The sequence below is a fragment of the Solenopsis invicta genome, chromosome 14 (assembly GCF_016802725.1).
Source record: "Solenopsis invicta isolate M01_SB chromosome 14, UNIL_Sinv_3.0, whole genome shotgun sequence".
NCBI classification, from domain to species: Eukaryota; Metazoa; Arthropoda; class Insecta; order Hymenoptera; family Formicidae; genus Solenopsis; species Solenopsis invicta.
In genome coordinates, this window is record NC_052677.1 from 6165809 (window position 1) to 6188085 (window position 22277).

Below are 22277 nucleotides of genomic sequence, written 5' to 3' on the forward strand. Positions count from 1 at the left end.
AAAAAATTTTTTTATAAAAATTTTTTATATTTAATTTAATTTTTTATATTTAATTTTTTTAAACAATTAAAAAATATTGTTTGCTCATTGGGATGTAGATCGAGGTTTTTTCGTTTATGGACCTATTTCATCTATTGATAATATTTACAATACAATTATTGACTCGTAACATTGACAGCACATTGGCAGTACATTAATATTTCTTTTATAGCCAATATTCGCTTTATATTGGGAAATCTTGACCAATAATGCACTTCCAATATAAATGCAATATTGTACAACTATTGACATTGGCAGCACATTACCGTTTCTTTAAAAAACAATATTCGCTTTTAATTGGCAAATCTTGGCCAATGCACTTCCAACGTAAGTGCAATATTGTATATTAATTGGCGAGCAATATTACAAGTACATGTGCAATTAATTCTATGACCAATATTGGCTCTTCATGGAGAAATATTGGCCAATGTACTCCCAACATAACCAATGTTTTGCCAATGTTAACCAATGTAAAGCCAATGTACTGTGCTACTAGGGAATTATACTGGATGATCAAAAAAATAATAGAGGCAAATAAAGATTTGGATATGAGAAAGCTGACTGTATAAGTGTCGTGTTTGCTGACATTTAATACAACGCATTTAATACAAAAATGTTACGACCGGGAAGGTCGTCTCGTTCTCACACTCTCAGGCTATGACAATAACATGCGCACTCACGAAATAAGAAGACAGACTTAATAAAAATAACTTTAATGTAAATACACGACAGCACGTTTTAAAGATCAAGACAACGACAATCACATAACAACCATTGACAAGGAACGATCTTCTTCTGTTCGCGCTTATTGATCGCCTCGCGCGAAACGATATTAGATGCTTTCCCAGGGCGGGCACGCAACACTATGTAATCAAATTGCATAAATTACGCTATTGAATTACCAATTGTTCTCTCCCTCCCTATATTTGCCTAATCTGCGATTTTTTCTTATTTCCGAATACGAAGAAATAACTGAAAGAAAAAAATTTGTAACCAATAATAAAGTAATTGCCACCATAAAGGAGGATTTGGTCAATACTTGACCAAATCTATTTTAATGACGGAATGAATAAGAAAAAGAATGGATCAATTGAGTTAAAAAAAGATTATTAAAAAATAAAACCGATTTTGCTAAAAAATATAAGTATTTTATTACTCGACTCAAAACTTAACAAACAACCTACGCTTTTATCAACAATTTCAAATATAATGACATTGAAGTAACACGCAATAATATGAATGTATTGTTAACAGTTGACAGCATCAAAGCATTAAAGTTATACCTTTCATTGGACACCATACACATACAATATGTATTGTGTAATCTAAAAATTATGACAAAATAACAGCAATAAATTTGAGTAATGACAATTTCAAAGCTGACAAGTTGCTATCCAAAGTTGTCATGTCGTCAAGGCAAAGGTTAATTTGCCAACAAATGCAGATTCAGTTACTATAATTTTGACAGTAACGTATATGATAAGATTACGAGCAATATGCTGGTAAAAGTAAATGTGTTGTTATCTGGAATGTTAGTATTAGTTGGTGTTTATTAGAAAAGCAGAAAAATGAAATAGTTACCGAAAATAAGAATTCCACCCCTTCCTCTCTCTCTCTTTCCCTCCTCCCTCCGCCCCCCCTCCCCCCTTCTCTTCCACCTCCCCCTACCCCCCTCTCTCTCTCTGCTTCAATCTCTTAACGTTTCAATTCTATCGATTTTATTGCGGAATTGTTGTAATAAACATGTGTAATAAATGTGTAATCATTGTATGTTGTTATATGTATGTTTTTGTTAAATATATGTATGTATAATACACAGTACTAGTATGATACCTGGCAGTCTTGTGCACGGGATAAATGTATAACAATTAAGACTTTTCTTTTAGAATACACAGAAACATTTTACAATTTATTTTGCAGCTCCCGGTACATATAGTCCCGAGCATATGAAAATGTTTAAATCACCGCAATATAGTTTTGGTGTTAAAACCAAAATCTGCGAGAAGAACTCTATACCAGGTAATAGATTATTATTTATTATTTCTTACTTTTTTATATTACAATTTCAACTTTTTGAACACTACCGTACAAAAATTTAAGCACGCTTAAGATTTTACTATAGAGTAGAAGAAGGTAATATGGCACCCATTTTCACTTTATTGAATAACTTTGTTTACAATTAATATTTTTTATTAAAATTTGAACGATTACATTCGTCAGAGTGTTTTTTGACAGATTCTAGACACAAAGTAATAAAATATTTATTATATAGGATGCGATATATAAAAATCTAATGTACTGCATAATCGGTGGAAGAAAAAAAGTGGTTGTAATATGGCTATCTATAAAAATAATTTAAAAAAATTAGTTTAGTTTAAAAAAAACACAGTACCTTGTTACAAAAAAATATATTTTTAATTTTCCATTGTTTAAAATTATTCCGATTTAGAATGTTACTGCGTTCAGAAGTTTTAGAAATACCATTAGAAATTTCATTAAAAATATCATTTCATCTCTGTTTAACATTAAACAACAAGCATAAACTGATGTCTCTAATGTTTTTAAACACTGCTCTTTAGAATGACAATCGATTTATCGAAGAAATATTTCGATATAAAAATTTTGTTTGAAAAACCATATTAACCCCTTAACCTACGATTTACGTTTGAGAATTTTGGGCCGGAAACGTAAACAAGTTTGCGCAGCCTTCGAGCCATTCGCACGACTTGTGTAATACGCTAATCGAGCCAATCGTAAATATTACGGGCATCGCTCGTGGTAGGACGGTCGCGGTTTGTAAATAGCACAGACAAGTTCGTGATGTATTCCTATTATCTCTTCGTATCGTGATCAGTTTCAAGTTATTCTTAGAAAAAATCGCACATCAAAATTTACTTTCATAAATTCTAGAGAAGCAACCCCACAAGATGTTCTTAGGAAAAAGATTTCGTGATGAAAGCAGTGAGAATTGTGCTAATAATTTTGCTAACGAAAGTGACAGTAGTGACGATATATGTCGTGTTCGAAGAAAGTGTAGGCAATTAGTTATTGATGATACATCCGATGACGATCAACTACCAGAGTCCTGGCTTTGGAAAGAAATAAAAAATAGTCCAAAAATCTGGGACTATACGATGACTCCTGACATAAGAGATTTATATTTGACCCGATCATCGTACTACGAGCTATGCCCGTAATATTTACGTTTGGCCCGATCATCGTACATGGACTATGCCCGTAGTTGTAGGTTAAGGGGTTAACAAAATTCCATGTTATTGTTTTAACTTTGTATAACTCAAAATGTATACGGCCAAATAAAAAGTTAAATAACAAAAAAAACACTTGAGTGTATTTATCTTCATGTGATAATACACTCAAGTTTAAGAATAATGAGGAAGTGCATGTAATTACCCATACAGCACAGAAAATTGCAGCAACATTGCAGCAATGTTGCAATGTTGCAGATTGCAATGCAATATTTCAGAGATATTGCAGAAACATAAATTAACAATATGCCTGCAATATCGCATAGCATATGCCAGTAATATTCCAAAAACATTGCAATATCATAATTTTTTAATAAAGTAGTGGCAATAAAGAGCCAAAGCACAATATTTGCGTATAATAATATATTAATTTAACTCATCCATAATTATTTATCCGCATTTAGCAAACTAAGGTCGGACAAGGTTATTAAATTTTCTGCTGAATCTCTACAGCTGAATCTCTACTGCTGAATCCCTAACAGCACAACCGTCCATATGTCAACTATAAGTCGACTCATCCAAGTCAAGCTTTCAGAGTTGACTGCAAATCGACTTTGCATAGACGTTTGCAGACATCCTTCAAATGTTGACTCTAAGGCCCAGTTTCACAACTTTGGGTTTAATCCGAGCTTAGTTGAACTACCGTCAAGTTTAACGCCACGGTTAAACTTCTATCGCGTTTCACAACCAGATTTTAACTCTAGGTTACGTAAACCTATAATCAATGCAAAGAAACTTCAACAGACTTATCTTTCTTCTAGAACAAGTAGTGTGATTGGTTGTTACCGAAGAGTAGGGAATGAGATATTACAGGTTCTATACACCAAAGCAAAAAATAATGAACAAATTTAAAAGTTTTAAAGTTTTCTTCTTACATGTTTCCAAATCAGTTTGAACTAAACAATTAAATTCAATTGTTACTGTAAAAATTTACACTTTATTAAGTACATTAAACATTGGAACACTAATTAGAAAAAAATTTCTCATAAAATAAAGAACAACAGATTAGAATAAAAGACAAAATTGAGTTTTGAAAAAAATAAATAAATCTAAAAGACAGCCACTCGAAATAAAAAAAAAACTGTTCTTTGGAAAAACACATATATGGTCATCGTAATTATAGTATGTAATCTATAAGTACTAATTTAATAATATTACAAAACTATTTTTACTGTTCTGTTTTATGAGAAATTTCTTCTTTGATTTCTCTTAAGACTGCAGTAACAAATTCCTTGGTTAAGCGAAATCGAGCATAAAAGTCAATGTCATCAAATTCTTCAAAATATGACGGTCGTCTTCTAATTATTCTCGGGCGTCGATTTATTATTTGCACAAAATCTTCATCGTCAGATGACGATAACATATTGAAAGATACGTTTCCTTTTGGTGAACTCGACTTTAAATGTTTCCCGGATGGCTTCTCTCACGCTTTTCCTATCTCTGACGACACGACACGACACGACACGACACGACACGACACGACACGACTTATTACCTCTGCTCCTTGTCCTCCTGTAAGCCGGCTCCACTCTCTCGCCACGTGCTCCAATGCAAGAGATGGCTGGCCCGGCACTCTGGTTCTTGCTTGAACGTCCAGGGAAGGGAGCAGGGTGAATGATACGACAAGATGCGTTGCGACGACGTTATTTTCGGCACTCTCACAAGCTTTACTATTCAGCCTTTGGCTGCACGGCTTTCGGCACGGCACGACACGACTCCGGCTTGGGACACGACCGGTCCCCAGGCTCGCTCTCTCTCAAGTCCTCGAAATCTCTCCTTCGCGCGATTTCGGAGCTCGCGCCCCTATCGATATTCTATTGGCCCTTCGTCTAACGGTCCGCTATGACGTACCGTGTCATGATTTCGGAGCATGACAGCTCGCGCTCCCGCTCGCTTCGCCGATCACCTGGCGCCATCGGTCGGCCGCCGTTCGCTTTGCCGCTTTCGCCGCGGCTCGCATATTTCTTACAGCTCGGCCATTCACACCTTGCTTCGTCCCGAAGTGGGGGGAGGGTGGATTTTTATTTTGCAGACGTCTTATAAATATCGATCGCATACCTCCGCAGGAGAATTGGCGAGTTACAATCGGCGAGGCTAATTAATTCTAGTTCGTCGCATTATCTTATAATCTATCTTAATACTATACAGGCTCTCTCTCTTATATCTAATGACTCGAGTGGATAATTGTTGTGATTCTAAGGTTACATTGCAAAAATACATCATACGCTTGTCGGAGCGTCGAGCCTGATCCATCTTTTCATACGGTCCGACGAGAGTATGGTGTTTAATGGGCGGGGAGCCAGATTAAAGTCGGGTATTTCTTTGACCACGTAGCGGTTACTGCCGAGGACCTTGTCGATTCGATAAGGTCCTTTATACTCCGGTTTAAGTTTCCCGCTCGTACCCGGCTTTGTCTGAGTATCTCTTATCATTACAAATTCCCCTACGTTATACATTGTCGGTTTTCGCTTGCTGCTATCCCGATATTCTTTGTTATATTGTCGTACACTGTCGGTCGCCCGACGGGCTACTTTCGATGCAACTTCTCGTTGCTCGTCGGTGTTAGTATCAACGGCGATCAGTTCCCGTACATAATGCGCTAAGTCGGAATCAAGGTGATTACGTTGATCGTACCCGAGCATTAACATGGAGGGGGTACTCTTTGTTACCGCATGGTAGGTATTATTTATTACGTACTGTAAGCGCGGTAAATGGTCTTTCCATTCGTTAGGGTCTTTGATCATTTTAATTAGCGAACTTTTAATGAATCGATTCACCCGTTCCACCGTCCCGTTTGCCCATGGGGCGGCTACGGCTACTCGACGATGCTTCACCTTGTGTAGCTCGGTAAAATCGGTAAATTCTTGCGACGTGTACGCTGTCCCGCGATCGCTCACTAGCTCGTCCGGTCTACCAAACGTGGCGAAAATAAATTCGAGCGCATTGACCGTTTCGCGCGTCGTGGTAGACTTTGTGGGAAATAACCAAGTGAATCGCGTGAACGCGTCGACGGCTACTAGGATGTGCTTCCAGCCGTCCTTCGTTAGCGTCAACGGTCCGAAATGGTCGACGTGTATCTGCTGCATGGGTGCGGAAGGTGAAGGATATAACGCGGTTTCGCCCTCCAACCTATTCGGAGACTCGTTACTAACGATGCACGTCAGACAATTCTCAAGGTAATTGTGTATGCGTTTACGCATACTCGGAAACCAGTAATTTCTTCGAATTCCCTGATACGTTTTTTCGTGCCCTACGTGGGCCATGTCGTCGTGGTATGCCCTTACTATGCTCGCGACCATGGGTTCCGGAACGACAAACTTCAGGCGATCGTCTTCTTTCCGGTAAATTAACCCATCGACAAGGGCAAATTTATCGCTGTCTTTAAATTCTAATTCGTGAGCTATCTCTTTAACATGAGGATCCGTGAGCTGACGGATCTCCAACTCTTGTTCTAGCGGCCTTTCACTAATGTAGGCTATGCAACGGCTCAGCGCATCGACGTGTTGCATCCTTGTCCCCTGTCGATGCGTCAATTCAAATTGGTAGCCTTGCAGCGCCAAGGTCCAGCGAGCAATCCGCGGGTTAAGGCTCGCTTTGTTCACCGCGTACACTAACGCATGGCAATCGGTCAGTATATTGAAATTTATCCCTTATAGGTAAATGTGAAACCTCTCTACTGCCCGCACGACCGCTAGCATTTCTAATTCGTAACTATGGTAATTTTTCTCGGCATTGTTTGTCGTACGGCTATAATACGCGACGGCGGCCCATTGGCCGTTACCCGATTTTTGTAGCAGGATTGCTCCGAGGCCGTGGCTGCTGGCATCGGTATGCAGCTCAGTTTCGGCGCCCGGATCGTACACTTTCAAAATGGGATACTCCGTGAGCTCCCTTCTTAACGTCTCAAACGATCTGACGCAATTCTCGTCGAATTTAAAGGCGACGTCCTTTTTCAATAAGTCCTGTATCGGCTTTGCTTTCACCGCGAAATCTTTAATGAATTTCCGAAAGTAGCTCGCTAGCCCTAACCATCGCTGTACTTCGTGCACGTTCGACGGGCTTTTGTAATTTCGGATCGCCTCCGTGTGCCGCGCGCTCAGCGTGATTCCCTCTCCGGATATAATGTACCCGAGAAATTCGATTTTTTTCTTCAGGAAAAGGCACTTTTCGTAGTTCAGCTCAAACCGATATCTTTTCAAAATCGACAAAACTTCCTTCACGGTTGTTAAATTTTCTTCTACTGTCTCGGACGCTATCAATATATCGTCCATGTACACTATCAGTTTCTCTTGTCGCGTTAACGGATTAAGGATCTGCATCAGTCGCTTCTGGAATTCCGCCGGGGCTTCAGAGTACCCTAATGGCAGGTATTTGTACTCAAATTGCCCGTCCGGCGTCGCGAAGCTAAAGTACTTCATGCTGTCCGGGTGGACCGGAATCTGGTGGAATCCGTCCTTTAAGTCCAGAAGCGTAAAGATAACCTTTCCCGTTAGTCGGGACAAGCACATTTCAATCCGCGGAAAAGGATATTTTTGTTTAAGTACGCGACTATTCAGCGGTCGCAAATCGACGCACATCCTAATGGTGCCATTCTTTTTCCGGACAGGAATCACCCTGGCGCAATACGGCGAGATGCTCGGCTGGACGATACCGCGCGCCAGCAGATCGTCAATGATATCTCGCATCTGCACTCGCTCGCCGTGCGCGAAGCGGCGGGGAGCGAACGCATAGACCGAGTCATCTTTAAGATGCACTCTCACGGCATACCCGTCGTCGATCGGTGCTACGTCCGTACGCTCGATTTCCGAAATTATCTCGACTATTTTCCTCTTCCCTTCTACCCCGACATCTGTTTCTATGTTCTCTAATATTTGCTCGAGGCTCTTCAGCGTGGCCTCGACCTCGCATTCCGGTAGTTTCGCAAACAATTCTAGATTTGCTACGCTGTCGCACGACCCGGCCTCGTGTTCGCGGTACGCGACCGAGAGCTTTTCGTGCGCCAAGAAGTCACGGCCGAGAATCATGGGCGCGTCACATGCGTAGTTTTCGACAACATAGAAGTTATTTGAAAATTTGCTATCTCCAAGCGCCTCGATACGAAGGTCTAGCCTTATTAGCCCGACGACCTTTAAGAGGTCACAAGATAAGCTTCTCAACTGCTTTCTCGGAGGAAGCAATTTTTCTTTGTCTTCTTCGATATAATTCGCCACGAGATCTAATTTAACTAATGACACCGGACTACCCGTGTCGACCAACGCTACGGTCCTACAATTCGCTACGTTCAGCAATCTTACTCGCACGCTGGATCCGGTGAGCTCCAACCTGGTCTCCTGTTGCTGTGCCACGGCTGTTACCACCTCCTCCCGTTCCTCGGGTTCGGCGGAGACCGCGGCTGCCGTGACTGCGGCCGGCCTCTGGCGAGCTGGCTGTCCTTCGGTCTTCTTCTTCACCAAGGGGCAATCGAATTGTCGGTGCCCCTTCGCCTTGCAGTAGAAACAGGTTGCTTCCGCTCGGCATGTGGTATGTACGTGCCCCCGCTTGCCACAGTTCCTGCAGGTGGCCTCCCTTGGATCCTTCGGCTTCGGCGCGCTCGCGGAGGCGCTCGGCTTCTTCTCGGACTCCGAGACGCCCTCCGCGATGCATCGCATCTTGCGCATCTCGCACCTAACCTAACCATGAATTGTTCCAGCGGAAGATCGGCTACCGACAGCGCGGCCGACTTGGTAGCGCTGTGGCCGATTCCGCTTATGAGCAGATGCGTCTTCTCTTTTCTAGACAAGTCCAGACGATTCATCAAAGCGATTTTTTCGATGGCGTAGTCATCAAAGGACTCCTTTTGATGATGCCATTTCCTCGCCTCTATTTTTTGCAGTGATCTGTACGCCAGATCATTGCGCTGATATATTGCGAGGAGCTCTGCCTTCAGAGCTCTCCACGACTCGATGCCCTCTCCATCGAGCGATTCGTACCACGTTTTCACTTTTCGCGTGAGTTTCGATGAAGCGGCCAACAATGTGACCCCATCGGGAGCGTCGTGGATGCGCGCCACGCGATCCACACGGTGTACCCAGACGGCCACATCCTCATCCCGTGAACCCGAAAATTCAGGGATTTGCGTCGCCAGTCACTGCGTCAAATTGCCGTGAGGAAGCCTCTGCTGTCTTCCCTGCTGTCTTCCCCACTCTTGACTCCCAGTGGATCCGGCGATCGTCGCGGGCGATTCGTTCGCCGCGGTCTCCGGAAGTCGTTCCTCCAGGACTCCTTCCGCTTCGACTCCGATTCTCCGGCAAGACGGCGTCAGGCGGTTCAATATCTCCGCCCTGAACTCTTGCTGCACATTTCCTGCTGCATTTGTCGCATATTCTGCGCTAGCAGCTCGACCGTCTGTCGGAGCTGCTCCGTAGCTGCCGACTCTCCCGGATTTCCGGCCCGGTCGCCCGCCCCGACGCTCGGAGGTTCCTCTCTCTGTATGAGAGAATGGACTCTATTAAGGCCGCTCGGTCTGGTGTGAACGGCAATCCGCAGGCTATCGCTTCCTTTTGCAGCACTTCTAGCGCCGCATTCTCTAGATGCTCGCAATCCATTTCTAGTCTCTTGCGGTGGACTCCGCTACACTTCCTTCGACTTGGGATCGCGCGCACTCCCGCACTCTCGGTTCTTTGACTCGACGTATTCCGGCTTCACGCGTCGCGCCACGCCCGATATCACGCGGCCGGCGCGTGTCGACACGACAAATTTCGCGCGCGCTCGCCTACCGCCGTAACGGTTTTCTGCGGGCCGCGCTTTTACAACTCGACGACACTGTTCGCTTTTCCGCGGCAATGGGGAATAGCCCGTTGCCTTCGCGGACGGCGCGAAATGCTCAATCCCTGATCCTGTCCCTGACGGCGCTGGGAGTAATTTCCCTGGGAGTGATCCCACTTCTGAGGTTGAAAGATACGTTTCCTTTTGGTGAACTCGACTTTAAATGTTTCCCGGATGGCTTCTCTCACGCTTTTCCTATCTCTGACGACACGACACGACACGACACGACACGACTTAATACCTCTGCTCCTTGTCCTCCTGTAAGCCGGCTCCACTCTCTCGCCACGTGCTCCAATGCAAGAGATGGCTGGCCCGGCACTCTGGTTCTTGCTTGAACGTCCAGGGAAGGGAGCAGGGTGAATGATACGACAAGATGCGTTGCGACGACACTTTATTTTCGGCACTCTCACAAGCTTTACTATTCAGCCTTTGGCTGCACGGCTTTCGGCACGGCACGACACGACTCCGGCTTGGGACACGACCGGTCCCCAGGCTCGCTCTCTCTCGAGTCCTCGAAATCTCTCCTTCGCGCGATTTTGGAGCTCGCGCCCCTATCGATATTCTATTGGCCCTTCGTTTAACGGTCCGCTATGACGTACCGTGTCATGATTTCGGAGCATGACAGCTCGCGCTCCCGCTCGCTTCGCCGATCACCTGGCGCCATCGGTCGGCCGCCGTTCGCTTTGTCGCTTTCGCCGCGGCTCGCATATTTCTTACAACATATTCCAGAGCCATATCTTGCAACATAACCTTTTTACAATTCCGTGGAGATATCAGCCATGAAGTACAATACTCGAAAGATTACTGAAAGCAGTAGCGCTGCAGTATTAAACCTCGGTTATCTACCTTAAACGCCCGAATTTCGCCGTTCAACTTTAACCGCAGTTTAACAACGTTAACCGAGGTTTAAGACAGTTGTGGGACACAATATTTACCGTAAACCAAGTTTAAAGGTTTAAACTCCGGTTAAACTAAGTTGTGAAACTGGCCCTAAGACGTCTAGAAAAAGGCATGCGGTCTTGTAGTACTGTGTGCATCATATAGGCTGATCCCGATAGCGCACAGAAGCGATAGCACACCACCACTAACAGCGGCCGATGCCTAGAATTTTTTCGTTGGTTGCATTAGATAAGTCAAGATGATTGGTTGGTGGACTATCGCACTATGCGCTATCCGATCCCGTCCGCATCATATAGTATTGTTGAGAAACATAAATATTCATATCAATAGATAAAATAGATCCATATATGAAGAAACCTCGATCTACATCCCAATAAACAAACAATATTTTTTAATTGTTTTTTTTTTAATAAAAATGTTTTCATATTTAATTTAATTATTGTATTATATTGGTGTATATTTTCTAATTACATTCTTATTTAAACAAATAACAGAAAAGTTATTTCAAATGCTATTCTGCGAAATTAGTAAAAAAAATTATAATTTTATATTTGTTTATATAAATACTGTGCTTTAATTATACATACATATATTTCATTTTTTTGATAATGTATATTAATCTGATCTACCAGTTATATACACATATCAGCATAAAGTGTTCGTAGGTCATCATGAGAGATCAATTCACAGCGATCACGGATTTGCAACGTTCACCAGAATCACAACTTAGATGGGTGACCGCTTGGAAATTTCCGAAAAAAATTCCCAAGATTTTTTTGGCAAAAAATGTTTTTTAAAATGTTACATAAATATTGTTTTGTTCATTGGAATTATGTGGTGTAATAATATTTATGTGAATATTTTGCAAAAAATAGGATGTTTCAACGCAATATTTTAAAAAGCGGACATCTTAATGTTGCTACAATCTTCCAGTAATGTTGCACCAACGTTTCGCAATCAAAATGCAATATTACAATGTTTCAATGAAATTATTCTGCAATGTTCCTGCAATCTCTTTGTGCGGTAAGGGTAAAGGTTAAAAGTATACCTTGAAAAAGTTTAGAGGTGCTCAAAAGTATAAAAAGTGCCTTATAACAATTGTCAGTCATTATGTATTGTCATATTAACATCACTAAAAAACGGCAGGCTACTAAACAAATAATTCCATAAGCAATTGTTAGAATACGTCACTTAATAACGGAAATAATAGAGGTAGCCATATAGTCGATAGCAGCCATAATACCCTCTTTTTCTCTACTCATTTCACAAAAAAATTAAAAATAAAATGTTTTTAAAACATTTCAAAAAAGTTTATGCGATTTAAACACATTATAATAAACATTTTTCCTCTTTTCTTTTTTTTTTATATACTCTTTAGTTTCAAAGTTAAAAGATATTTTATAAGAAATGAGTCTTTAAACAAAAAGTTTAACATTATTGCAAGAAATTATTGCACTAATTTAAAAGTATTTTAAAGCTTAGAAAGTTTTTTTTAATATAATTTTTGTTATTTTTTTGTTCGCTAACGTTTCATCAGGCTACAATGCTTCAAAGTAACAAAGTAACTAAAACATTGAAAAAAAATTCAATTTTCAATGATTAAAAAGTTCTAACAGTCACAGCTAGATTTTAGTACTGATACTTCTTATACGATTTTAAATACATTTTTTAAATTCACCAAACAACGCGTCGATTGAGACATGTGATGATATTCTTCGGGAGTCCTGTTTGACCACATGATGCAATTGACCACAGTTATTTACAGCTTTTCTTCTATTACAACTTTTCTCTTGGAGCAGTCAATCAAAATATTTTATGAGTATTAAGCCAAAATAATGAGCAATATTCTTTAATAGATCTTTTATAATACAGTATTGTTAGCAAATCTTTAAGCACGGAACAAGTTTCGATTTTACTTGATCCTTTTTAATCGACTAATACAGATTAAATCATAAATTTTCAAGTAATCATAATTTGATAGTAACATTCAAATTGTTAACTATAGTCAAAATTTTGACATAACTAACAAATTGTGTCAAACATATTTACGCAGAATCATATGGTTGGTAGAGTTTTTCTAACCATTTTCATTTCTGAAAGTCTATGATTCGATAATGTAATCGTCAAGAACGTCGATAAAGGTCCAATATTTGGAACCTCTCAACTCGATTAATTGTCATTACGTCTCTAATTTGTTAAGTAATAATACTAATTTCATTAATTGTTCCCTGATAAAAAAAACGATAGAAAGTGCCAGAAACCTGATTCAAAACAATAGAATTTTATTGTTTTGAATCAGGTTTCTGGCACTGTTAGAGATTGGTTACTTTTATTCAAAGAGAATACGTGGAATGACTCTGCTGAGAAACGGTGGATATTTCTTGTTCTTTGTTTTAGTAGTGACTCGAGACAATTTTATGTTCACAAAATCTTATATTTATTCTCTGAGGTAACAACACGAATGAGCAATACAAAATTGATTCCACAGTCTTCTGACGAGAGCGGTGTGACCGTGACTTTCCTAATCATCTTAATATCAATTATTCAGTACACACGATATGTTACTGATTGATCGGGTCGCGGGTATTTACTACAAAATTGTTACAATAAAAACATGCGAGACAATTGTTCTACTTATCGCTTGCCCTTTCTCTCTGTCTGCCGCTCCGCTCGCTCGCTCCGTTTCGCTCGCACGCCTTTGGTCAACCACGCAGGGAATGCTTCCGAGAGAAAGAGGCCAAGGGATCTTGCAGCGGGAACATCTCCCACCAATACAGGATCGATGCGCCATCTCATCAATCTGTACGGCTTGCTCAAGCAAGCCTGCGTAATTTTAACAATGTATAGTTTTATCAACTCAAGCAGAATTATATCTTTCAGCACACCCTCTTAATTTTACTTGTTCTACTGTACAAGATCCTTCTTGTACTTGTCAAATTTTTGTTTATTTAACGGTTTGGTAAGAGAGTCCGCTATCTGTTCGTCTGTAGGACAGTATTCTAATTTTATGATTTTTTGTTTCACAAGGTCATGCACAAATCGATACTTTACATCAATGTGTTTTGATCGTCTGATCACCCCATTGGTGATCAACATCATCGCGCTTTAGTTATCAATGTTTAGTTCTATTTTCAGTCTTTTATCTATCAGCTCTTCAAACAGAGTTTTCAAATACACGAGTTTCTTGCAGCATTCCGCTGCCGCTACGTACTCAGCTTCTATGCTGGACTGGGCTATTATGGACTGCTTCTTCAAGCCACGTTATGACTCCACCCGCATAGAAGATAATGTAGCTCGTTGTGCTGCGTCTGGTTTCGGTATCACCCGCGAAGTCCGCATCACAGTATGCTCGTAGTATATCATCTGGTCTATCATTTCCGTACGTTAATCCTTGTTCTAAGTTACCATTGAGGTACTTCATAATGCGTTTTATATAATTTACATTTTCTTGCGAATGATTTTCTGCGTACCGACTGCTGTAGTTCATTGCGTAGGAGATGTCGGGTCTTGTTCTGGACAACGTGTATAACATGCTTTCAACCAGCTCTCTATAGGGAAATATTTTGTGCCTCGGTGCCGTCTTTTACTTTCTTCCCCTCTCAGCATCGGTACCGTTACTGGTTTCGCATTTTTCATCCCATAGTTTTCCAGAATCTTCTCAATGTATTTCTTCTGTGTAAATTTGATTTTCTTGTTTTCTCTTATTTTTTCCAATCCAGCGAACACTCTTAGATTTTCCGTAGCCGTCATCTTGAATTCGGTGCCGAGTTCTTCAATTATCTGTGCCAACTCTATTGAATTGCTCCCTATCAGAATTCCATCATCTACATAGATTTCCAGTATGGAGTCGCTGTTCTTTTTTTTGAAGAGACATTGTTCAGTCTCAAGTGGCTTGAAGTTGTTTTGTTTTAGGAGTCTGTAAACTTCGTGTTCCAGCAGAAAGAATTCTGTTCCAATCCATACAGGGCCTTTTTTAGTTTGCACAACTTGTTCTTCATTTTATATCCATCTGGCGGGTACATATAGACTTCCTCTTCCAGAACTCCATATAAAAATGCAGTCTTTACATCAAACGTCACTATTGAGTAACCTTTCGCCGCAGCAATGGCAAAGAAATTCCGGAGTGCAACCATGCTTATTACCGGACTGTACGTCTCTTCATAGTTCACTCCATATTTTTGTTTGCACCCTTTAACTACCAATCTCGCCTTGTACGTGCCATCTGTTTTGACTTTGAACACCCATTTGCTTTTCAGCGGCTTCTGTGACTCAGCTCGTTTCGGGTCCACAATTTCCCATGTCTCGTTTTCTTTTAGCGATCGTTTCTCCTCTTCTATTGCTTGGATCCAATTCTTCCTGTAGGTCCTGTTATTGCTTCCGTGTACGTCAGCATGACGTAGACACGATACCAATCAAGTTGCTTCCTGCTCCTCTCAGATTTTCTTCTGCTTGACGTGTCTGCAGGTGCTTCTTGTTCTTCATCTTCCTCTTGTTCTTCTACCGATAGTTCTTCTTCCGATAGTTCTTCTTGTATTTGATCGTCTATTTGGTTATCTTGTCTTATAGTTTCTTCCATTTCATCTAGTCTTATATTGATCAGTTTTTGCTTCATGTGTCTTAAATTTCACATCTCTCGATATTGTTATCTTTCTTTTTCTCGAGCTCCACAATCGATATCCCGTCGGTGCATATCCGACAAATATATGCCTCTCGTTTCTTTTATCTAGTTTCTTCAGTGGACCAAATACTTTGGCATACGCTTGTGCGCCAAATACTTGAAATGACTTCAAATTTGGTTTGATTTTTTCCCGCATCTTGTACGAAGTGGTCTTCAATGTTTCACTCGGCATTCTATTCAGTAAGTAGGCTGAGGTGTAGACTGCCTCGCCTCACATTTCTTTATTTAAACCTGAGTTGAACAGCAATGCTCTCGCTTTGTCCATCAGCGTTTTGTTTAACCTCTCAGCCCTGCCATTCAGCTGAGGCGTATATGGCACTGTATTGTCGATCTGTATTCCCCGTTCTCTGCACCATGTCAGCACGTTATCATTTATGTACTCTCTTCCATTATCACAGCGCAGCTTAGACGCCTTCAGGTTCCAGTATGCTTCTTCCCTCAATATGTATTCTTTGATAGTCTGTGGCACTTTGGATTTACTCTTTACCAGGTAGACCATCACGTAGTGTGTATAATCATCCAAGAATGTTACACAGTAGCGTTTTTTGTCCCATGTACCGAGATCAACGGGACCGCACAGATCAGTATGCACTATCTGCAGTGGTCTTGTCGCTCTCGCCCTGATTTTTCCGATTTTTGTTCTTGCTTGCTTCGCTTCTTGACACGTTGCACAGAGTTCCGTGGGCTTCTCTAAGTCAGCCTGCGAAATATCATCCATTCCCTCACTCAGCTTCGTGAGTTTCCTGAGGTTGTTCTGTGTGATGTGTCCTAGCTTCCTGTGCCAGCTCGTTATATTTTTTTCTTTATTCTCTGCCAGATACGTTTTGTACTTGTCCGCTGGTTTTAATTTTATCTGAAACAAGCCATTCTTTAGTTTCGAGCCCTTCAAGACAACGCTATCAAAGTATTTCACCATGACTTCAGTTTTCGTGAAAATTACTTTACCACCGCTTTTGGTTATGGCATTTACGTACAATAAATTTGTACTGAGTTCAGGTACGTACACTACCTCCCTCAGTCGGCACTTATCAAATTCGATGCTGCCTAGTCCTTTTGCCTTCATGGACTCATTCAAATTGGCTACTCCGATTGCTCTATCATTCTTCTTCATGTCTTTGAAATATCCTGCGTTGTTGGTCATATTAGAGGTACTCCCTGAATCCACTATCCATACATCGGGTTGATTCATTTCCGTCGCCAGGAACGCTATTTTATCAGTGTCTTCTTTCTTGTTCTTGTAAAAACAATCCTTTTCCTTGTGATTTGTTTTCTTGCAGATGCCGCATCTCTCGTTATTTTTATTTTCGGAACAGTTTTTGGCTATGTGTCCTTGCTTGTTACATTTGAAACATTTCGTCTGTCCACTATACTTGGTGTTTGTTTTCATTTTGCATGATTTTGCCACATGACCGGTTTTCTTACATTTAAAGCATTTTTGCTGTGTCACTTTGAATGCCACAGTGTTGTTTTCAACTTCTTTAGAGCAATTTCTATTTTCTTCCGCGATCAATCTAGCAGTCAGATTCTCCAACGTTTTCTCTGTTCTTTCAGATAATTTCCACGCGCTTACGAAATGTTTATGCTCAGGCAAAGTGGACAAAATTTTAGAAATTAACATACTATCATCTATCTTTTTCTCTGAAGCATTTTCAATCTATACACTATATTTCGCAACTTACTGATTTACGTAGCAATATCCGTTTTCTTATCGTACACCGTGGAGTAAAATGTCTGCATCAAGTTACAGATTAGTTGTTCCGACTTTCATAAATGTTCGCGATTTTTGTCCACATTTCGTGTGACGTTGTACAATGCATTATGTGAAGAAGCGATTGTTTATCGATTGTCGTGACAATGTATTTTTGCGCGTGTGCGTCTTTCTTTTTCCACGCCGCATCCCTTCTGGCTTTGGGAGTTTCCTCAGTGACTATTTTGTATAAATCGTGTGCGCAAAACAATATGCTTAGCTGAAATTTCTACGTCTGAAAATTCTCATTATTTGTTAATTTTTCAATGTTTGCAAAGTCTTCCGTGAGCGACCGTGCTATTTCAATTTCTGATTTAACGTATTTCTTTTATTTACTCAATATTCTGAAATTCTTTGTTTGGTACCGCGTGTTTATTGACTTCGCTTCCGAGTTTCGCCTTTCCGCCCGTAGCTCTGTGTACACATGCTCTGTGCACGTGCCCACAATGCCGGTATTTCGCGGTTCAACAGCACTTTACTTATTTGCGTTTTCTCGGCTTTCGCGCTCAAATTTTCATCAGAATTACTACGTACTTTCAATGACCTAATTTTGTCACGGTCTCAACCCTCTCTTTGCTTCGTTTTTTACTCTTTTGTATTTTTAAATTATTTAATATATTGAGCCAGCCATGAGTCGGTCTGGGCCCATAATCTGTTAGAGATTGGTTACTTTTATTCAAAACGAATACGTCGAATGACTCTGCTGAGGAACGGTGGATATTTCTTGTTCTTTGTTTTAGTAGTGACTCGAGACAATTTTATGTTCACAAATTCTCATATTTATTCTCTGAGGTAACAACACAAATGAGCAATACAAAATTGATTCCACCGTCTTCTGACGAGAACGGTGTGACCGTGACTTTCTTAATATTAATTATTCAGTACACACGATGTGTTACTAATTGATCGGGTCGCGGGTATTTACTACAAAATTGTTACAATAAAAACATGCGAGACAATTGTTCTACTTATCGCTTGCCCTCTCTCTCTGTCTGCCGCTCCACTCGCTCGCTCTGTTTCGCTCGCTCCGTTTTGCTCGCACGCTTTTGGTTGACCACACGCAAGGAACGCTCCCGAGAGAAAGAGGCCAAGGGATCTTGCAGCGGAAACATCTCCTACCAATACAGGATCGATGCGCCATCTCATCGATCTGTACGGCTTACTCAAGCAAGCCCGCGTAATTCTAACAATGTATAGTTTTATCAACTCAAGCAGAATTATATCTTTCAACAGGCACTTTCTATCGTTTTGTATCTTTTATTTTAATTCGGGGTTAATAAGTGATATAAACAACTTGTGATAGTCGTATAAATTTAGTCGTATAATTATGAGCAAGAGATTATTTCCAACCATTCTGTTCGATTTTCTGTGTGAAACTTTGTTGAACCGAGTGGTTGGAAATAATCCTTTGCTCATAATTATACAACTGAGTCATAATTTATTTACAACTGCCACAAATTTTTTATACCATTTAATAATGGAATTTATTACTCAACAAATTAGAGATACAGTGGCAGTTAATCGAGTTGTGATGATCCAAACGGTATATTAGACTTCTATCGACATTCTTGGATCTATGAAGTAAAATTAAGGAGAGATAACTCTGCATCGGCTGAGGAGAAAAAAGTCGGTCATGAAAAATTTTCCGGGTTCGTTGAACGGATTAATTTGAACCATAGCGTAGCCATATTGAATCAGTATCATAAAGTAAGTCAAGATCAGTATATATACATACAATCTGGGTGTATTCCAAAAGTTCTATTGAAAATAGTCCTTTTAATTATAAAGTTGGTAGCACTGTAACTAACTACGCTGTGTTCCCTAATGTAAGTTGAATTTGGGTGTTTACGATAACCCAAGTTGAATTGGTTTCCACTAGGTCCGAAAAATATTAGGCGTGACTCTCTCTAGTACCTTTATGATTCATGACAACTTAATGCTGTATCGTATTGCCTGAGTTAAGTTAAACCTCGTGCTCAAAATTTTTTTGTGCTTATTTAAAAATATTATAATAATATTTATAAATATTATAAAAATATTATAATATATTTAATATAATAACATTTATCAGCTAAGCTACTGTAGCTTCTCCTTAAACTACTTAAACAGAATAAATTTTATCACGCATTATTAGTGCACACAAACGGATATAATCAAATTTACTTACAATTAATAATTTAAAATTAATCAGAACTTGCGATTTTTAGTTTCACAGAATTTTTGGAAATCCATCTTTTGCTTAAATTCTATTTTAAAATAAAAATTATTGTTAGTAAATATTATTTTAATAATACATGATTAGAATTATTTTAATAAATAATACGTCGTCAAAATTATTTTATAAATAATTAAATTACAAAAAATTAAACTAACTTCTCCGATGGTCTGTGCAAGCTAACAAAATCACAAACTCAACTTTTATTACGGTACACAGCGTAGTTAGTTACAGTGTTACCAACCTTATTATTAAAAGAGATATTTTTGATAGAATTTTTGGAATACATCCTAAGTAGTATAGTTAAGTACATTTTATTTGTAATGTATAAAATTTAGAATACAGAATTACTTGTAGCTTATTTCAACTAAACTTTAACTAAAGTCAGTTTGCATTACTTAAAATTGTTTACGCATTAATTGAATATAAATAGTTAGTTATGAGCAATATATTTTATATTGATAATTAGAATAGATGTATCTTTTTAATAGATCCGAATATTAATATAAATATCCAGTTAATTATTTGTATTTGCGGATTGTAAATATCCAGGCAGCAATTCTTCCAAAAGTTAAGTGAAGTAATCAAATCTAGCAAGTCTACTCTGTAATTCTTAACGACAATTTTGTTTTTATTATATTTTTATACAGCTCTTTTACCATATATCAGCGTAATGGCGTTAACAACAACCAAACAGTCATTAAGAGTCATTAATGTTTCCATAATGACGCTATGGTCTAAATTATTCCGTTCAGCGAAAACGGAACATTTTTTGTGACCACTTTCAATTTCTGCAGTTACCTCTCCTTAATCTTACTTCATGATTGGAGCATAGACTTTCAAAAATGAAGATGATCAGGAAAACGCTATCAACCATAATTTTGCGTAAATATGTTCAATACATTTTGTTAGTCATATCAAAATTTTGATTATAGTTAACAATTCGAGCACCTTACTATCAAATTACGATTACTCGCAAATTTATGATTTAATCTGTATTAGTCGGTTAAAAAAGATCAAATAAAATCGAAACATTTCTGTGCTTAAAAATTTATTAACATTACTGTATTGTAGAAAACCTCTCAAAATCTATTAAAAAATATTGCTCGTTATTTTGGTCTAATATTCATATTAAATTGTTTTTTACATAAATGAGCTTATCTATTTGTTAAAATATTTTATATTAAATTAGTCAATTAGTAATATAGGATCTCACCAATATTTTTTGTAACAATCAGTAATGTTTAATAAGAATGCATGCTAAAGTGCGTGAATAAATTATAATAATAAGAGAACTCGATCGTTACATGAATACCCAATATAAGCAATTGAGAAGCCATAATGTTAGATTTTAATGCTAATGTTTTTGGTGTGATTTTACACATATTTTTCAACTTTATACGAAATTACGTGCTGAATAAATATTCGGTCTTTAAAACACAGTTGTTAAACATGAAATGGTAATATCACGTTATTATTAAATTGAAAGTCAATTTAATAATAAACGATTTTATTGACCTAACCTCCAGTAGTCTTGATCTTGACATATGTTGTCAAGATCATTACTCGGACTTGAAAAATGACATATTCTCTACATTTTTAATGAAAACTAATTGCATCATCATGTTCAGCAGGTTGAAATCTGTAAAACATACTATGTTTTTTCTTTAATTTCTACTAACAGGCAAAAATGGTCTTTTTATAACATTGTTTTTTCGTACACATATTTTAGTTATATAGGGTGTCAGAAAACAATCATTTTTGCTCTCGTGGATTGATAGAGTAAGTCAAACTAAAAAGAAAAGTCCTTCACCAATTTTCATTATTTGCAATAGTTAACGATTTAAAAATTAGTAAAGTTCGGCGAATAAGCGCGTATTTTTCCTGCCTACTGCACGCGGATCCGCCCGTCTGTCGCCAAGCTAGGAGCAGTGGCGAGTGGCGGTGCAGTAAAGAGAGAGAAGCAGCAATAGCTACCGGCCAGCGTGCTAGCGCTCGGCTGCCACAAACGCGAAGACGCGCATGCACGTGGCAGCGCGGAGGAGATCGGAAAGCAGGCAGAAGGTGATGGGGCGCGGTTTATCGTGCATCTTTCTCGCTTGGCACTTGAGAGAAAGAGAAAGAGAGAGAGAGAAAGCATGATACGACGTAATATTATGGAGAAATGTGGTGTTCTCTGCTCTGCGTTATGCGAGCGGTATATGGAATGCCACGGTATTTGGTTGCACACTGTTTTAATTTTTAATTTGCATAAAGAAATTTACTCGGATTCAAAGATTTGTTTAAAAAATAATTTAAATAGAATTACGATTCTCAGTAATAAATTAAAATTATGTCATCACGGCAATATAGCTTTAATTCATGGAACTAGTACTTTCCCATACAGCACAGAGAGATTCCAGGAACATTGCAGAATGATTTCATTGAAACATTGTAATATTGCATTTTGATTGCGAAACATTGTTGGAACATTGCTGGAAGATTGCAGCAACATTAAGATGTCCGCTTTCTGAAACATTGCATTGAAACATCCCATTTTTCCAAAATATTCACATAAATATTATTACACTACATAATTCCAATGAACAAAACAATATTTGTGTAACATTTAAAAAAAACATTTCATTC

At 39.1% G+C, this 22277-nt stretch overlaps 1 protein-coding gene across 8 annotated transcripts in view; it reads left to right on the forward strand.

Moving 5' to 3' along the window:
* Nucleotides 1–22277, forward strand: part of LOC105203454 (nucleoporin NUP2) — a 233973-nt gene that overhangs the window by 176677 nt on the left and 35019 nt on the right. For all 8 annotated transcript variants that reach the window (XR_005576312.1, XM_039457391.1, XM_039457390.1 and 5 more), the window contains one exon: nucleotides 1960–2058. Coding sequence is in view for 7 of the 8 variants with exons in the window: in XM_039457391.1 (XP_039313325.1) it covers nucleotides 1960–2058 (99 nt within the window). In the remaining variant the exon portion in view is untranslated. Of the gene's footprint in view, nucleotides 1–1959; nucleotides 2059–22277 lie in introns of those variants that run through there.